Source organism: Borostomias antarcticus (genome assembly GCF_949987555.1).
Source record: "Borostomias antarcticus genome assembly, chromosome: 16".
Taxonomy (NCBI): domain Eukaryota; kingdom Metazoa; phylum Chordata; class Actinopteri; order Stomiiformes; family Stomiidae; genus Borostomias; species Borostomias antarcticus.
In genome coordinates this window covers 11,408,601-11,426,734 of record NC_140249.1, presented here as the reverse complement: position 1 = coordinate 11,426,734, position 18,134 = coordinate 11,408,601, and the positions used below count along the sequence as shown (strand labels likewise).

The following is an 18,134-nucleotide window of genomic DNA, read 5'->3' as shown; positions in this document are numbered from 1 at the left end:
TCCTCTTTTGATATAGTCACGGAATTTCCCTTCATTTCCAGAATGAGTTTGACGTCGGAGAGAAATGTGTTGAGCGCTTCTGGTGTGGTGCCACAGGTGCTCAGGAAAGAGGGGAAAGTGTCCTGGCACCACGGGGGCTCTTTAAAAAGCCTTTATTCAGAGTGGCTGCATATTAAAAAGAACGTTTCAGCCAGTTGGCCGTCATCAGGGTGTTCAAACAAACAGAGACAGACTGAGTTTGACGCCTGTTTAAGAGACAGACTGTGATGTTTAGAGAGACACAGTGATTTGCAGAGTAAGATTATGGTGTTATCAGAGTGTGATGTTTAGAGTCAGGTTATGATGATTGTGATGTTAACAGTGTGGTGTTAACAGACAGAGTGTGATGTTAACAGTGTGATATTAACAGAGTGTGATGTTGACAGGTTCTAATATTAACAGATGTTGACTGGTCACGTGGGTCAGACGAACCTCAGCACAACATCAAGACGATGATGGGGATGCAGAACAGTTGGTGTGTGACTGTGTGTGTGTGTGTGTGTGTGTGTGTGTGTGTGTGTGTGTGTGTGTGACTGTGTGTGTGTGTGTGTGTGACTGTGTGTGTGTGTGTGACTTTGTGTGTGTGACTGTGTATAATTGAAGAGATCGGAGTAAGTAACGTGAATATGGCTGCGATTCTAACCAGACCATCAGGTGAAGTTGAAACAGTTTATAAATGGTAAATCTCTAATTAACCACCCCATGACCAGGGCCAGCTGATTCAGAACCGTAGCACTAGGGGGGAGTGTTGCGCTCAGATGTTAGGGCCAGGACAGGGCATGAGTGTGTGATCTGGCCTGGGTGTGACTGTGGTTGTAGTTGGGAAGTGAAATACTCCATCTGAAGTTATAATGAGCAAGAGCTATATGATGCCTTTCAATTTATTTTATTTATTTAATGATCAGTTTAACATCTTTAATTCAACACACTCTTGCACAGTGAATGCTTTCTTTTATTCATGATTTGAACTTCAGAATCTGAACACTGAGGCCCTGTGTGTGTGGGTTTCCACGTTTCATCATATTAATTTATGAGCTGTCTGGAGAGAGACTGCTTCTTCTTCCACCCTAGTCTCTAGTTGTTCCTCCTTCCTAGTCTCTAGTTGTTCCTCCTTCCTAGTCTCTAGTTGTTCCTCCTTCCTAGTCTCTAGTTGTTCTTCCTTCCTAGTCTCTAGTTGTTCCTCCTCCCGTCTCCCTTTCTTCCTCCTCTCTATTCTTCTCTCATCCGTTCCTCTCCCTCTCTCTGACCTCTGACCTGGCCTCCAGCAGTGTAGAGTCTGTCTGTCTGTCTGTCTGTCTGTCTGCAGTCAGTCACCAGAGAGAGACTTCCAGAAACATATTTTATTAAAGGGGTCCACATTTGCAAAACAGTGCATATACATTTGAGTCTCTGATGGGCCTACTAACACACAAAGTATGAAGTGAAACAACCCAGTCATTTTGTTGTGGTCAGCCGAAATTAAAACATTAGAAAAAAAAAAGTCAGTCCCAGAAAGCCATTCAAATCTCCCGTGTCAATTTACGTCACAGTCGGGGACCTATTATAATAATTCCGCCCCCATCTGAATACCTCCAATCACCAGCGCCGTCAACAGCCCTCGTTTTCTAGCCTGCCAACTTACTCTTAGCGGAGCTCATTTGCATATGAAAAAGCGCTCAATCCGCTCAATCTGATCTTGTGGTCAACAGAGGGGTATAGAGGCATGCTCTAAAAATACTCAAAGACATGTTTTGGGGACCCCAAAGACTTATATTAAATTGTTGAAAATGAGCATAATAGGACTCCTTTTAACACACCTCTTGTAGGTCCACGATGACTATTTTGTAAGACTACAAAACCTGAGCAAAGACCAATGGATCTGAAACACGAAGCACAGAGCAGAGGAAGATCTGCAGAGAGATGAGGGATGTGACCATACGATGGTCATGACCCAAAACGACCAACACTCTGGTCCCGACCCGCAATCCAGGCACCTGTCGAGGCTCTGTTCCCCTAACTAAAAACATGTTCTTAACAGCCAAGTTTAAAGGGTGGACAGGAGTATTAATAATACGCTTTGTAAGGGTGTCACTTTCACAGAATGACTGTCACTTTCTTCTCATCTCTCTTTATGACAATAAAATAATCGATCACTAAAAAAACAAGTGCACAGTGAACCTGTCGCCCCCCACCCATGATGCATGTCGTCAGCATGTTCAGGTGCTGAATGTGTGAGTGGAGCGGGCTTTTCTACTTTAGATTACTAGCCGACATATAGGCCCATCATATTTTTGACTTGGTTTAAAATGTACACTTTTATTTGAAAGTAAATAGTTAATTAAAATATTGGTGAATAAAATAGTGATGAGTGGAAATAGAGAAAACATGATTAAAATAGTGAAAAAGAACCGACAAAGTCAGAAAAAAAACCAGGCAATGCAATAAGAAGGTATGATAATCTACGGTTCATTTAGTCTAAGCCTCTCTCTGCTGTCTGTATAGTATTACATTACATAACATTACAGTCATTTAGCTGACACTTGTATCCAAAGCGACTAATTGCATTTAATGTAGGTAGTCAGTGTACTACTGCTTGCCAGAATTCACAAGTCTCCTTTCTAAAACAAGTGACTAAAAGCATAATCCAGTGCTGAACGCAAAAGTGTTACTGCGCCATAGTGGATCTGCTCAAAGCATTCTAAGAATATCCACCAAAAGAGCTTCAAAACACCTCAAGCTCTGAACTGTGGATTTAGAAAGTGTGCGACCCCCCTCAGTAGAGTAGACTATACTTTCACTGAGACACCAAGCATGCAACTTTTATATGTACAAAGCTGAATGTACTTGGCAATGGGAAAAAATGAATAGTGGCAAGCGCCCCCTGGTGTGTGTGTGTGGAATGGCACATTGCAAGGATGGAACACACGTCAGCGTGCCAGAGAAAGTCCATGCGCGCACTTACCCCCACACACACACACATGAACACACATGCACACATACACACTCTAGAGGTTCTCCTGTAACCAGCTGATGTAGCCCCTGAGCGCCCGCTTCCCGACATCAAAGTACGCCGGCCAGAACGCAAAGATCAGGCAGCCGTGGAAACCGTCGTCGTAGTGATCGCTGGCGGCCGTGACGCCGGCGTCCCGTAGGCGCCTCACGTACATCAGGCCGTCGTCTCTCAGCACGTCGTGCTCGCAGGTCAGGACGTAGGCCCGCGGGCCTCGAGCCAGAACCTCCGGCTCCGCCAGCAGCGGCGCCGCCCGCGTGTCCAGCAGCCCCGGAACCTCCTCCAGCACCGCCCGCGCCGCCGCCGCCACCGCCACCACAGGCCGGTACTGTTTCCTGTGTTGGGGCGCCAGCAGGGCGGTCCAGTCCAGCCGGGCCCGTGTGTCCGGGGTGATGGCCGGCTGGCCCGGAGCGCTGTGGTTGTTGGCGAGCAGCAGGGGCAGCAGGGCGGGGTCGGCGCCCAGGTACTGCAGCCAGAAGCGGACCATCAGGCTGCGGTACAGGACGGGCACGGCCTGGTTCTGCTGGTAGGACGGCGTGTTGAAGTCCAGAGCCTGGAGCACCGGGTAGATCAGCGCCTGGACTCTGAACTTCACGCTCACACTGTCGTCCACAGAGATCTGACACGGGAGGGCGGTAGAGAGAGAGAGTGAGAGTGTGTGTGTGTGTGTATATTGTGTATGGCATGTGTACTGTATGGTGTGTGTGTGTGTATATGGTGTGTATGGCGTGTGTACTGTATGGTGTGTGTGTATGGTGTGTGGCTGGCTGATGAAAGGCAGCTGAAGGAGGCAAAGGGCGGATATACTTTCTTCTGGAAAGGAAAGCCTGTTGATGAGCCACGAATCCACGGCATGGAGATGCCATTAAGAACTCCCTCATCAACCACCTTTATGAACTTCCTGTGGGCATCAACGAACGCCTAATGACCATACGCCTGTTGCTTGCAAGCAGTCAGAAGGCCATTGTTATTAGTGCCTACACCCCAACTCTTGATGCATAGGAGGAAGAAAAGGAGGCCTTCTATGCTGACCTGGACAAAATTCTATCCAAAGTCCCCAAGGAGGACAAGTTAATCCTTCTTGGAGACTTTAATGCTAGAGTCGTGCGAAGCCATGACCTTATGGAGAGGCACGCTGGGGAGAGAAGGGGTTGGAAACACCAAACTCCAATGGCTTACTGCTACTAACAAAGTGTTCTGAACACAACTTGGCCATCACTAACACACTTTTCTGTCAAAAGAACAAGTTCAAGACATCATGGATGCATCCTCGCTCTAAACGCTGGCACCTCATTGACTAGGTCATTGTCTGCTCAAAAGACCACCGCAATGTGCTCAGCACGAGAGCAATGACCAGTGCTGATGAATGCTGGACTGACCACCGCCTCATTCGCTCCACCATGTCTATCCGTTTAATGTGGAAAAGAAGGCGGCAGAAAAGACAGATCCGCCCAAAGCTTAACATCGAGCGACTGGGTGATACCACCTACCAACACCAGCTCCAGGCAGTCCTCAGCGCAGAGCTGCCCAACCAGTATCCTGAGGATATTTAAAAGCATTGGGAGGCCCTCTCTGCTACCAACCTAAACTCCTGCAAAGCCATCCTAGGTCACAAAAAGCGGAGACATCAAGACTGATGAGAACGACACCGTAATCCAGCAGCTCATTGACATAAAGCGGCAAACTGTCATCACCTGGCAAAATAATATCAACTGCAAGGTTAATAGAGCAGCCCATGCCAAAGAGAAGGCAGCTGTACAATCGCAGGTTAGGATATTGAAGAACCAGTGGTGGATTCAAAAGACTCTAGAGATCCAACAGCTCGCTGACTCTGGAGACACCAGAGGCTTCTTCAAAGCCACAAGAGCGGTATACGGCCCCAGCCACTGTTGCCTAACCCCCCTTCGCTCTAAAGATAGACTCACGCTGATGAAAGATAAGGAGGCAATAACAAACAGGTGGAAAGAGCACTATGAAGAGCTCCGGAACAGGGACACCACACCTGAGTTTGAGGCCCTGGACCAACTCCCTCAACTGCCCATTGTTGAGAGCATGGGAGAACCACTCAGTCTGGAAGAGGTGCATGATGCTGTTCGGACGATGAAAAACAACAAGGCTGCTGGGCCTGATGGCATCCCAGCAGAGGTCCTGAAGGAAGGTGGACCTGATCTTCTCAAACACATCCATGCCCTGCTCCTCAAAATATGGGAGAAGGAAGAAATCCCTGCACAGCTGAGGGATGCCTTAGTCATATCCCTCTTTAAGAAGGGAGACAAGGCAGACTGTGGAAACTACCGTGGTATTTCCCTCCTGGCCACCATAGGGAAGGCCTTAGCTCGTGTCTTGGCCAATAGACTCACCCCCCTGTCAGAAAGCACTCTTCCTGAGTCTCAGGATGGTTTCCGCCCAAACAGAGGCACTATGGACATGATCTTTGTTGCTCGCCAGCTGCAAGAAAACTGCCGGGAACACAGTCAACCATTATACATGGCCTTCATAGACCTCACCTCGCTTTTGACTCAGTCAATCGTCAGGCCCTCTGGCTTGTCCTGGCAAAAATTGGCTGCCCTGTAAAGTACATCCGAGTTGCTGCATGACAACATGTCTGCTACTGTACTGACTGGCTCTGGAGATGAAACGACACAGGAGTTAAGCAGGGATATGTCATTGCCCCATCACTGTTTTCCATCTTCATTGCTCCATCTCCTCCATCTCACAGGGACACGGCTGCCACAGGGAGTCGGAGTTATGTACAGAACCGACGGGCATCTCTTTAATATCAACTGTTTCAGGGTTAAAGGTCGAACCACCACCGTATCCATCACAGAGCTACAGTATGCAGACGACAATGGACCCTGTAGGGGCCTGGAGAAACCCTGTCCGTGAGGGAGATGCACTGTACAATGAAGAACTCCACCAGGCTGCAGAAGAAAAACGCAAGCACAGGAAGGAGAGAGCTTCCACCAAGCAAGCCCAGCCCAAACCCACTACTACCACCACTTTCCCCTGCCCACATTGCACAAGAATAATCGGATCCAGGATTTGCCTCTACGCCCATCTAAAGACCCACAAGGACCAGGAGGGAGGACAGTCATACTTGAAGACGAGTGACCGCCGATATGTATGGTGTGTGTGTGTGTATATTGTGTGTGGTGTGTGTGTATATGGTGTGTATGGAGTGTGTACTGAGTGTGTACTGTGTGTGTGCATGTTGTGTGTGTATATGATGTGTATGGTGTGTGTGTGTGTGTGTGTGTGTGTATGGTGTGTGTGTGTGGTGTGTGTGTGTGTGGTGTGTGTATGGTGTGTGTGTACCTGCTGGGCCACGGCTGCGGCCAGGTTTCCTCCTGCGCTGTCTCCAGACACAGCAACTCGCTGAGGGTCCACGGAGTAGCTACCCAGAACCCCCGGGGACAGGAAGTGCTTGGCAGCAGTCAGGCAGTCCTCGTAGGGCTGGGGGAACAGCACCTTTGGAGCCAGACGATACCTACACACATACACACACACCATACACACATACACACACACCATACATACACACACACACACACACACACACACACACACACACACACACACATACATACACACACACACCATACATACATACACACACACACACACACACACACACACACACACACACACACACACACACACATACACACACACACACAAATGAATTTATCAGAATGAGATATTTTTGTGCGTGGCTGTAAGCCAGCGCACCAATGATAGCAAATGTCCGATTGTCACTCCCTCCCTCCCTCCCTGGCTTCCTCTGTCCCGTTGTTGACCTGCAGTTCTATCTTGCTACCACAAGAGGCAGTGGTCCCAGAGCCTGCAGTTCTATGTTGCTACCACAAGAGGCAGTGGTCCCAGAGCCTGCAGTTCTATGTTGCTACCACAAGAGGCAGATAGACTGAATTTACCGTTTTCGGCCATGGGAGGGCAGCAACAGACTTAGATAGACTGTGTTCCTTGTTGAGTGTAGTTCTAGCAGTACTTATAACAAACACCTACTGCTTCTCACTGCTACTGCTTCTCACCTCAACTTCCATACAACACCTCCACAGCTACTGCTCGGCCCCGGAGTGGGCTAAAGACACACGGTCTCCAATGAGGGGTGCATGGGGATGGCCTGGCAATCACTGACCTGCCCCCCACCGCCTCTGACCCGAGGGAGCGGAGTCTCGCCACCATGCCACGATCCACGCCACGGTCCCCACATCTCAGCCCCTGAGGGTTGGCTAAAGACACAGTTTTCACGGTTGGGTGCATGTGGGTGGCCCAGAGAGCAGTACACTGTCCTCGAGGGGACAGGGGAAACCTCCCCTGTTGGCTCGAGGGGGCGGAGTCTTGTCACCACGCCAATATCCACGCCAAAGACCCCACAACTAAGCCCCTGAGTGAGCTAGAGACACACGATTTTCACTGGTGGGTGAATGGAGATTGCCCGGAGGTCACTTTACTGTCCACGACCGGCTGTGACCCAAGGGGTGCGGAGTCTCGCCACAACGCCACTATCCACGCCACTATCCACGCCACAGACCCTACAACTAAGCCCCTGAATGAGCTAGAGACACACGGTCTTCACTGGGGGGTGCATAGAGATTGTCCGGAGGTCAATGTAGTGTCGCCGACCAACTCAGGTCCGAGGGGGCGGAGTTTTGCCACCACGCCACTATCCACGCCATGGACCACAGAACTCAGCCCAAGTAGGCTAGAGACACACAGTCTTCTCCGGTGGGTAGCCTGGAGAGGGATACACTGTCCACAACTGGGTAACTGCTTTAGCCACTGACCGCTACCATTAACGTTATGGAAGCTGCTGCTAGTTGTTGTGAGCTCATGATCTAACTGGCTATCCCGCTCTTATTGTGCAGGATTAGCATTGGAAGCATTGGAACTGATGTGTCCATGTGACCTATCATAATTTATCAGACATTATTTCATGTAATTTCAATTCACAGCTATTTTAGTCGCATGACTAGCTTCCATCCTACCAGTCCTGAACAGAAACAAGCCAGCCACGCACATAACTCGCACATAACTCAATTAGCAGCCTTGAGATTGACCTGATGTCAGAGAGCAGCTGAAGTTGAGACAAGCACACTTACTCTATGGACATACACACACACACACACACAGCTGAGACAAGCACACTTACTCTACGGACAAACACACACACACACACACCACACACACACACACACAGCTGAGACAAGCACACTTACTCTACGGACACGACCACAGCGTTCAGGTCCTCAGAGAGCTGCCTCGCCAACACGTGATAGCTTCCTCTCTCTACGAGACAGGGAGACACACAGACCGGAGCTATGAGTGCAGAATGAATACATTTCACACACGCGCACACACACACACACACACACACACACACACACACACACACACACACACACACACACACACACACACACACACATATCATGGCAGCCATTTGTTTTATATTTTGAAATCTTTGAAAGATTAGCCTGAAAGCCATCCAAAATAAACAAACAAACAACCCCCCCCCTCCCGCCATACTCACTGGCGCTGCCCAGGGCCCAGCCCCCCCCGTGAAAGAACAGCACCGCCCTCCTCAGCGGCCCCTCCCCCCTGGCGGGCTCGTACACGCGGACCGGGACGCCGTCGAAGACCGTGTCGCTGATCCTCACTCCGCCGGGCACCACGGAGGCGCCGAACAGCTCCCCCGCGTCCTCGATGCCCCCAGTGAAGCCCCTGACCAGCAGCATGGCGTGACCCAGACCCAGCGCCTGCACCACGTCAGCCTAGAGGAGGGGGGGGCAATGAAAAACATGCTACTAGTCTAGAGGAGGGGGGGGGCAATGAAAAACATGCTACTAGTCTAGAGGAGGGGGGGGGGCAATGAAAAACATGCTACTAGTCTAGAGGAGGGGGGGGTCAATGAAAAACATGCTACTAGTCTAGAGGAGGGGGGAGTCAATGAAAAACATGCTACTAGTCTAGAGGAGGGGGGAGTCAATGAAAAACATGCTACTAGTCTAGAGGAGGGGGGGGGGGGCAATGAAAAACATGCTACTAGTCTAGAGGAGGGGGGGGGGTTCAATAAAAAACATGCTACTAGTCTAGGCTCTTGAGAAACATGTTGGTTTCAGGCTACTGACTTTGGCAACAACACTTTGGAAATATGCTTGTCCTGTCACCTAGAAACCTGCCTGTCCATCTGTCTGTCTGTCTGTCTGTCTGTCTGTCCGACTGCCCTATCACCCAGTGAAGGATGTCCCCTCCTATCACCAGGGGTCAATAATCCCATACAAGCGCTGAGTAAGTGCATTGAACAAATCAACAATTGGATGTGCCAGAACTTTCTTAAACTAAACAAAGATAAAACTGAAATAATTGTCTTTGAAGCCAAAGAAGAACGATTAAAAGTCAGCGCTCAGCTCCAATCAGTAATGCTAAAAACCACAAATAAAGTCAGAAATCTTGGTGTAGTCATGGACTCAGACCTGAATTTCAACAGTCACGTTAAGACAATTACAAAGTCAGTCTACTATCACCTGAAGAATATATCAAGGATTAAAGGATTTATGTCTCCTCAGCTGGATCTGGAGAAATGTACTGTAATGGTGTGTTTACAGGTCTCTCTAAAAAAGCGATCAGACAGCTGCAGCTGATTCAGAACGCTGCTGCTCGAGTCCTCACTAAGACTAAGAAAGTGGATCACATCACTCCAGTTCTGAGGTCCTTACACTGGCTTCCTGTCTGTCAAATAATTGCTGTTGGTTTTCAAAGCACTGAATGGTTTAGGGCCAAAATATATTTCTGATCTGCTGCTATGTTATGAACCATCCAGACCTCTCAGGTCATCTGGCACAGGCCTGCTTTCTGTCCCCAGAGTTAAAACAAAACATGGAGAAGCAGCGTTCAGTTTGTATGCTCCATATATCTGGAACAAACTTCCAGAAAACTGCAGGTCTGCTGCAACTCTTCTTTTAGTTCTTCAGTTCTTTTAAATCAATAATGAAGACTTTTCTTTTTGCTGCTGCTTTTTATTAAATCAAATAATTATTCATTCATACACTGCACTGTAACTTTTATTCCTGTATATTATTTTTCCTGCATTTTGTTTTAAATGTCATTTTTTTTACGTTTCAATTTATATGACCTTTTATGTTTTTCTTGCACTTTGTCTTGATGCTTTTAATGCACTTTGAAAAGCACTTTGAATTGCCTTGTTGCTGAAATGTGCTGAACAAATAAACTAGCCTTGCCTGTGTGTTTGTCTGTCTGTCGCCTGCTCCCCGGGCGCAGAACAGCGCTCACCCTGGAGCTCTGGGACCTTGACAGGGCAGAGGAGCTCCAGCAGCCGGCCCAGAGAGCTGGAACGTGGTCTGGTCTGTGACCTCCTAGGGGCTGTGTAGCAACGTGCTCTCCTCTCCCCTCCTCACCTCTCCCTCCTCACCTCTCCCTCACCCCTCCTAAACCGCTGCTCTCCCCTCCTCTCCTCTCCCCTCCTCCACTTCTCTCGTCACCTCTCCCTCACCCCTCCTAAACCGCTGCTCTCCTCTCCTCTCCTCTCCTCTCCTCTCCTCTCCTCTCCTCTCCTCTCCTCTCCTCACCCCCCCCTCCTCTCCTCTCCCCTCCTCCTCTCTCTCCTCACCTCTCCCACAAGTTTCAACAAGGACTTCAGGATGGAGGCCAAGCGACAGGGAGGAGAAGTAAGCACAGAGTTCACCATTCCACACACACACGCACACACACACACACACACACACACACACACACACACACACACACACACACACACACACACACACACACACACACACACACACACACACAGGGAACAGCCACCAGCCTTTCGCTTCCCATCTCTTTCAACGACTGTCTGGTCTGTCCTGATATGAACATAGCCCTCTCACCCTATAAAGTAGATGATTTACTATGGTTAGGACCGTGACTCTCGCCGAACATTGCAACATATTGTGTTTAGTCAACTTAGTTATGTAATATCTAGAGACAGAGATAGAGAGAGATAGAGATTGATAGAGAGCAGGAAAAATGCTATGAAAGTGGGTGAAAGTTCAGATGAACTACAATGAATCGTAATCATAACATTCAGACGTTAGATTAATTTACATTTTCTGAGTGGCTACACACGTACGCGCGCGCACACACACTTTAACTCAATTCCTCGTTAGTTTCACAATTAGTAAATGAAACGTAGCCACTGAACTGCCGCAGGTCTGTCAGACAGGGGCAGTCGGCTGGGCGGTGCGGAGGAAGAGTTCAGTCCAGCTGCTGCACCTGCGCCCCGGCGACAGCATCAGCGCATCCCCCGCCTGAGTAGGGCTAGCTGTAGTTAGTTACTGAGTAGGCTACAGCATCAGTCTTCTCACCACTTGCAAGTTGAAACGTAACCCGGCATCCAGAAGCATCAACTTCCACTGTTCCGTGATCGCAGCAGGTAACGGCACGTAAACGTAATAAGCGACGGCCACCGTGAATACCAGCGTGACAGCGACAGATGACAGCTGCATGTTTCCAGCTCGGCTGTTCTCTCTGTCCGAATGCAAGAACAGCTCACACGGACGTCCAGGATGACAATGACAATCACAAGAGGTTGTGGCTGTGGCCACAAATTACCCCACGAGTCACACTGCGGTCAGGGCGCCTGGGTAGAGTAGTTCATTCCAGTTACGCTGTAGTTGAACCGAATCGCCATCGAGGGGAGCTGTTTGCCTTTTTATCGATGTAGCCCCTAAGGCACGTCATTTAGAAAAATCCACTTTTTCCCCGGGCAGACTATGAGACCCTCTGTAATCCTGGCGTCTTTCTAAATCATTCTTGCAGGATTTGTCAGGAATAAGGGTATTATTATTTAACCAGGGGGGCTCCTCTCGCAGCGAATAGGCTACACACTCCACTCTGCCTCAGACGGGGCCGCTGTCGCTGATTAGCGCCTTAACCGCTATGCTAAGCTGTCATGTAATGGTGCCCAGGTCGGCTGCACACCGGTGGGAATTGGAGCGCTGTGTGGAGTCAATAACAGGCTTTGATGTCAGTGGCTACTGATGACCTCTCTCTGGCTTTGACTGGGATCCATTTGTAAATCTGGCAGGGCTGGCACCAGATCACTCCAACCAGAACTCACTCAAACAAGGTCCTGCTGCTATGTAGAACTATTTAGAACAATAGAAGACCGGATCCACATACAGTAGAATTCCTTTCAGCTCCATAATGTGTTGTTCTGACCTGAAAAGGTCCCCGGTTCGATCCCAGGTCTTGGCATTGTGCCGAAGTGTTCTTGAGCAAGACACTGAACCAAATCGCTCACGTGAATCAGCAAAAAGGTCTCCGGGCCTTTCTGTGTGGAGTTTGCATGTTCTCCCGGTGTTCGCAAGGGTTTCCTCCCAAAAGAACCCAATACGAAAAACATGCAGAAGAACAGATGCTCTTCAGTCCGGTCCCCCTGACCAGGACCTGGACTGAGCACTTGAACAATGGCTGCCCCCTGTTCCCCTAGAGGAGGAGAGCCTGGGTGGGAGGGACCAATTTCCACCTGCGACCACCGAAGATGTGTGTGTGTGTGTGTGTGTGTGTGTGTGTGTGTGTGTGTGTGTGTGTGTGTGTGTGTGTGTGTGTGTGTGTGTGTGTGCTGTGTTGCCTTCACTCACGTGTGTGTGTGTGTGTCATGCGTGGCCAAATAAAAACCCCTTGAGGTCCAGATTATTTTTTCTTAAATTTTTAGTTGGATTATTTTTCAGAGGGTTCTACATTGTTACAAAAGGTTCTGACTATAGCATCTTCTGAGATTGTGTCAGCAGTAGAACTGGGCTGGGCTCTGTTCCTGGACGAGTTCTGGACCGTACGGGTGTGTCTGGAGTCCAGCTGTCTGGAGTCTGGACATGGTCTTATTTAGCCACCAGCTGGCTATAGGGCATCTGGGCTGGACTTCAACCCCCAAAATTACAGCTGCTTGAACCCTCCTAACAGACCCCATCAGCCAGCTCTGTATCTAGACTCTCTCTCTCTCCCTCCCCTCATTCTCTCTCTCCCCCGTTCTCCTCTCTCTCCCTCCCTCCCCTCATTCTCTCTCCCCCGTTCTCCTCTCTCTCCCTCCCTCCCCCCATTCTCTCTCTCCCCGTTCTCTCTCTCTCCCCTGTGCTCCCTCTCTCCCCTGTTCTCCTCTCTCTCTCTCTCTCTCTCTCTCTCTCTCTCCCCACCCTGTTCTCCTCTCTCCTCTCTCTCTCTCCCCCCATTCTCTTCTCTCTCCCCTCTCTCTCCTTCTCTCTCTCCTCTCTCCTCCTCTCTCTCCCAATCTCTTCCTATGCTGTAGTTTTAATCTGTCCATCCCTGGAGAGGTCCAGTGGAAATGTAAACAAGCAGAGACTGATGAGGATCTGCCCCCCCTCTCCCACCTTGCTTTTCCCAAACAGAGACGAGCGCCACTGGACCACGTCAAATCAGCACTCTCCTCCGGCTCCGCCCTCACTACCCGCCACAAGGACCTGAATGTATGTGTTTTTTTGTTAGCACATTTTTATTTTATTAAGCAAATAGTACAATCAATAACAGTGCATACAATACAATACAAAACATCACAAGACCCACCCCCCCCCCCCCCAAAAAAAGAAAAAAGTGACACCCCCCATCCCCCACTCCAGACTACCCCCCTTTAGACAGTTATCCTAATAAGCTTTTGAGGTTCACAGAGAGTGAAATCCACATCTCTGTCATTGGCTCCTTCGCCCCATGCGCCCAGGCTGTCTGTCTAGATGTGAACCCAGACCTACGTGAGAGCGATGGGGAGGCTTCCAGCGCTTCGTCGCTGTGAGCCCGGCTAATACTGCAGGCCTTTTGATCAAGGGTAAGCCCAGGCCAGACATGTCCTTTACAATGAGTGTAACAGGTGAGTGAGGCACGTTAGTATAACTCTGAACGGTTAGAGGTAACAATCTCCCAGAATCTGACCATTGGAGGACATGACCATTGAAGGACATTCCCAGAACATATGTAAATAAGTACCATCAGCCTTCACATCACATAGAGTGCAGCTCGGATCAGCAATTGTGTTCATTAAACAGAGCTTCCTGGGTGTGAGGTAAACTCTAAGTATAAAATTATAATGTATGTGCTGATGGTCAGGACTCCTAGAAGGGATTGGTATGTTGGACCAAACTTCATCCCAATCAAACTCCGGATCCAGATCTGGGATATCGGCCCTCCATATCGCATCCAATGCCAGGGGTCTGTAAGCGTGTTGTGAAATGTACTAGTCAAATTTGCAAACAAGACCACTCTACCCTCTAGTGGTGTGTAGAATGTTATGCATCAGGTGTGGCGCTAGAGGACTTTGCAAAGGAACACCATTAGCCCTTAAAGCTGACCTCCACTGTAACCCTAACCCAACCCTAACCCTAACCCTTACCATAGTTATGTTTAACCATTGTCTGAATCGAAGGAAAACTAGAAACGGTGCTCAGAGAGCACAGGGCTCTGCCCATTAATGCATTTTGTTGGTGTCATCAAGTTGAAATGGTTAAACTCTCTCCTCATTATAAATATAGCACACTTGCATCATTGAAGAGTAAGCTTTTAGGTGGGGTAACTGATAGTGGTGTGGTGGGTGGTGGTGAGGTGGTCATGTATGAACACAACTGAACATACTTGTGTACTTGTGTAATTTTTTCAATCAGCCATTATAGACAATAACAGAAGACATACGTTACAAAACTACATACAGAAATTAAGTCCAGTGTTCAACCTCTGGGGGGTAAAAAGGACATGCACTAACCCAGTGTCCATGTCTCTGGGAGGGGTAGAGGGGCCCTAGCCCAGTGTCCATGCCTCTGGGAGGGGTAGAGGGGCACTAACCCAGTGTCCATGTCTCTGGGAGGGGTAGAGGGGCACTAGCCCAGTGTCCATGCCTCTGGGAGGGGTAGAGGGGCACTAGCCCAGTGTCCATGCCTCTGGGAGGGGTAGAGGGGCACTAGCCCAGTGTCCATGCCTCTCGGAGGGGTAGAGCTCTAGCCCAGTGTCCATGTCTCTGGGAGGGGTAGAGGGGCACTAGCCCAGTGTCCATGTCTCTGGGAGGGGTAGAGGGGCCCTAGCCCAGTGTCCATGCCTCTGGGAGGGTTAGAGGGGCACTAGCCCAGTGTCCATGTCTCTGGGAGGGGTAGAAGGGCATTAGCCCAGTGTCCATGCCTCTGGGAGGGGTAGAGGGGCACTAGCCCAGTGTCCATGTCTCTGGGAGGGGTCGAGGGGCACTAGCCCAGTGTCCATGTCTTTTGGATGGGTTTGAAGTTGGCTTATGCTACACCCATCCAACGAGTTTCATGAAAATCGTTCTGGTAGTTTTTGTGTAATCCTCAGATATTATTTTGTTTTACATGCATAGAAACATAAGCTTATATTGGTTGCTTAAACAGCAAATAAATAAAGTTGATATCTAAGATGATATCTAAAGCTGACGATTCCTCATTGTAAAGAGCCAACGTTCTCTAAAGAAAAATCTTCCTCGCGGCTCGAACCCGCAATAAAAATTAATGAGACTAACGCCTTAACCGCTCGGCTACCAGGCAATGCATAAGCCTATCAGAAGAAGTAAAGACTAGAAAGTGTTCTCAGAGCACAGGTTTCCGCGCATGAATGTGTAAGTTGATAACAATAAAAAAAAAATAGATAAGAAAGCATCAGTGTTTGACTGTCCCTGTTTTTTTTTATATCAGAGTGCATTTAGTAGAAAATAGTTTGTGGGATGTTCCAATCGCTCTGGTAGTTTTTGTATAATCCTGCTATGTGACGGATAATACTGTTTTTTTTTCGTTTGCTTCAACACTCAAATAAAAAAGAACACATAGTTAGTGAAAGCTGACACTCAAGGGGCAAAACCTCAGCCCAGATGTGCAGGTAGCTTATGATTTATATGGAGGCTAATACCACATCATCATCATCATCTTCATCCGCTTATCCAGGGTCGGGTCGCGGAGGCAGCAGCTCCAGCAGGGGGCCCCAGACATCCCTTTCCCTAGCAGCATCAACCAGCTCTGCCTGGGGAATCTTTAGCCGCTCACAGGCCAGTGCGGAGATGTAGTCCCGCCACCTAGTCCTGGGTCTACCCCGCGGCCTCCTCCCAGCCGGACACGCCTGGAACACCTCCCTAGGGAGGCGCCCAGGAGGCATCCTCACTAGATGCCCGAACCACCTCAACTGGCTCCTTTCGACGCAAAGGAGCAGCGGCTCTACTCCGAGTCTCTCCCGGATGACTGAACTTCTCACCCGATCTCTCAGGGAGACCCCAGCCACCCTCCAGAGAAAACTCATTTCGGCCGCTTGTATCCGTGATCTCGTTCTTTCGGTCATGACCCATCCTTCATGACCATAGGTGAGGGTGGGGACGAAGATAGACCGGTAGATCGAGAGCTTTGCCTTTTGGCTCAGCTCTCTTTTCGTCACAACAGTGCGGTAAAGCGACTGCAGAACCGCACCAGCTGCTCCGATTCTCCGGCCAAACTCCCTCTCCATGGTTCCCTCACTCGTGAACAAGACCCCCAGATACTTGAACTCCTTCACTTGGGGTAAGGACTCATTTCCTACTCGGAGCAGACAGGCCACCGGTTTCCTGCTGAGAACCATGGCCTCAGATTTAGAAGTGCTTATTCTCATCCCAGCCGCTTCACACTCAGTTGCGAACCTATCCAGAGAGTGCTGGAGGTCGCAGGCAGCTGATGCCATCAGGACCACATCATCTGCAAAAAGCAGTGACGTGATCCCCAGCTCACCGAACTGCAAACCCACCTCCCCCCGGCTACGCCTCGATATCCTGTCCATGAAAATCACAAACAGGATTGGTGACAAAGCGCAGCCCTGGCGGAGGCCAACACCCACCGGAAAGGAAGACGACTTACTGCCGAGGACCCGGACACAGCTCTCGCTCTGGGTGTACAGGGATTGGATGGCCCTAAGTAGGGACCCCCTCACCCCATACTCCCGCATAACCCTCCACAAGACCTCTCGGGGGACCCGGTCGTAAGCCTTCTCCAAGTCCACAAAACACATGTAGACAGGTTGGGCAAACTCCCACGCCCCCTCCAAGATCCTTGCGAGAGTGAAGAGCTGGTCGGTAGTTCCACGACCAGGACGAAATCCGCATTGTTCCTCTTCGATCTGAGGTTCGACTATCGGCCGGACCCACCTTTCCAGCACCTTGGAGTAAACTTTCCCTGGGAGGCTGAGTAATGTGATGCCTCTATAATTCGCACACACCCTCTGGTCCCCTTTTTTGAATATTGGGACCACCACCCCAGTCTGCCACTCCTTCGGCACTGACCCAGACTTCCACGCAATGTTACAGAGGCGTGTCAACCAAGACAGCCCCTCTACACCCAGCGCCTTCAGCATTTCTGGACGGATCTCATCAGTCCCTGGGGCTCTGCCACTGTGGAGTTGTTTGACTACCTCAGTGACCTCCTCCAAGGACATTGACGACCCCCCATCATCTTCCGGCTCTGCCTCGATCGTAGAGGGTGGATTAGTCGGGTTCAGGAGTTCCTCAAAGTGCTCCTTCCAACGCTCAACAACCTCCTCAGTTGAGGTCAGCAGTGTCCCCTCCTTGCTGTATACAGCTTGGATGGTCCCCCGCTTTCCCTTCCTGAGGTGTCTGATGGTCTTCCAGAAACACTTTGGTGCCGACCGAAAGTCCTTCTCCATGGTTTCTCCGAACTCCTCCCACACCCGCTGCTTTGCCTTGGTCACGGCCGAAGCCGCAGCCCTCCGGGCCAGTCGATACCCTGCAACTGTTTCTGGGGTCTCCCGGGCTAACATAACCCGGAAGGCCTCCTTCTTCAGTCGGACGGCTTCCCTCACCACCGCTGTCTACCACGGTGTCCGAGGGTTACCGCCCCTTGAGGTACCTATGGCCCTCAGGCCACAGCTCCCAGCCGCAGCTTCAGCAATGGAGGCTTTGAACACCGACCACTCATGCTCGATGTCCCCAACCTCCACAGGGATGCCTGAGAAGCTCCGCCGGAGGTGGCAATTGAAATGTCTCCGGACAGGCTCTTCCTCCAGACGTTCCCAGTTCACCCTCACTACACGCTTGGGTTTTCCAGGTCTG

The 18,134-nt window shown here is 50.0% G+C and overlaps 1 protein-coding gene across 2 annotated transcripts; it reads right to left on the bottom strand.

Moving 5' to 3' along the window:
• Positions 1 to 2,314: 2,314 nt before the first annotated feature.
• On the bottom strand, positions 2,315 to 11,636 carry nceh1a (neutral cholesterol ester hydrolase 1a). 2 transcript variants are annotated; one of them, XM_084450983.1, is made up of 5 exons: positions 11,416 to 11,636; positions 8,580 to 8,820; positions 8,266 to 8,335; positions 6,344 to 6,515; positions 2,315 to 3,647 (listed from the first exon to the last, which is right to left on the bottom strand). In XM_084450983.1, the coding sequence occupies exons 1-5, from the start codon at positions 11,554 to 11,556 to the stop codon at positions 3,024 to 3,026; spliced, it is 1,248 nt and encodes a 415-aa protein (XP_084307109.1). In that variant the 5' UTR covers positions 11,557 to 11,636; the 3' UTR covers positions 2,315 to 3,023. The 2 variants fall into 2 exon arrangements, with proteins under 2 accessions (XP_084307109.1, XP_084307110.1); XM_084450984.1 differs by lacking the exon at positions 11,416 to 11,636 and adding an exon at positions 10,288 to 10,451.
• Between the last annotated feature and the right edge of the window lie 6,498 nt (positions 11,637 to 18,134).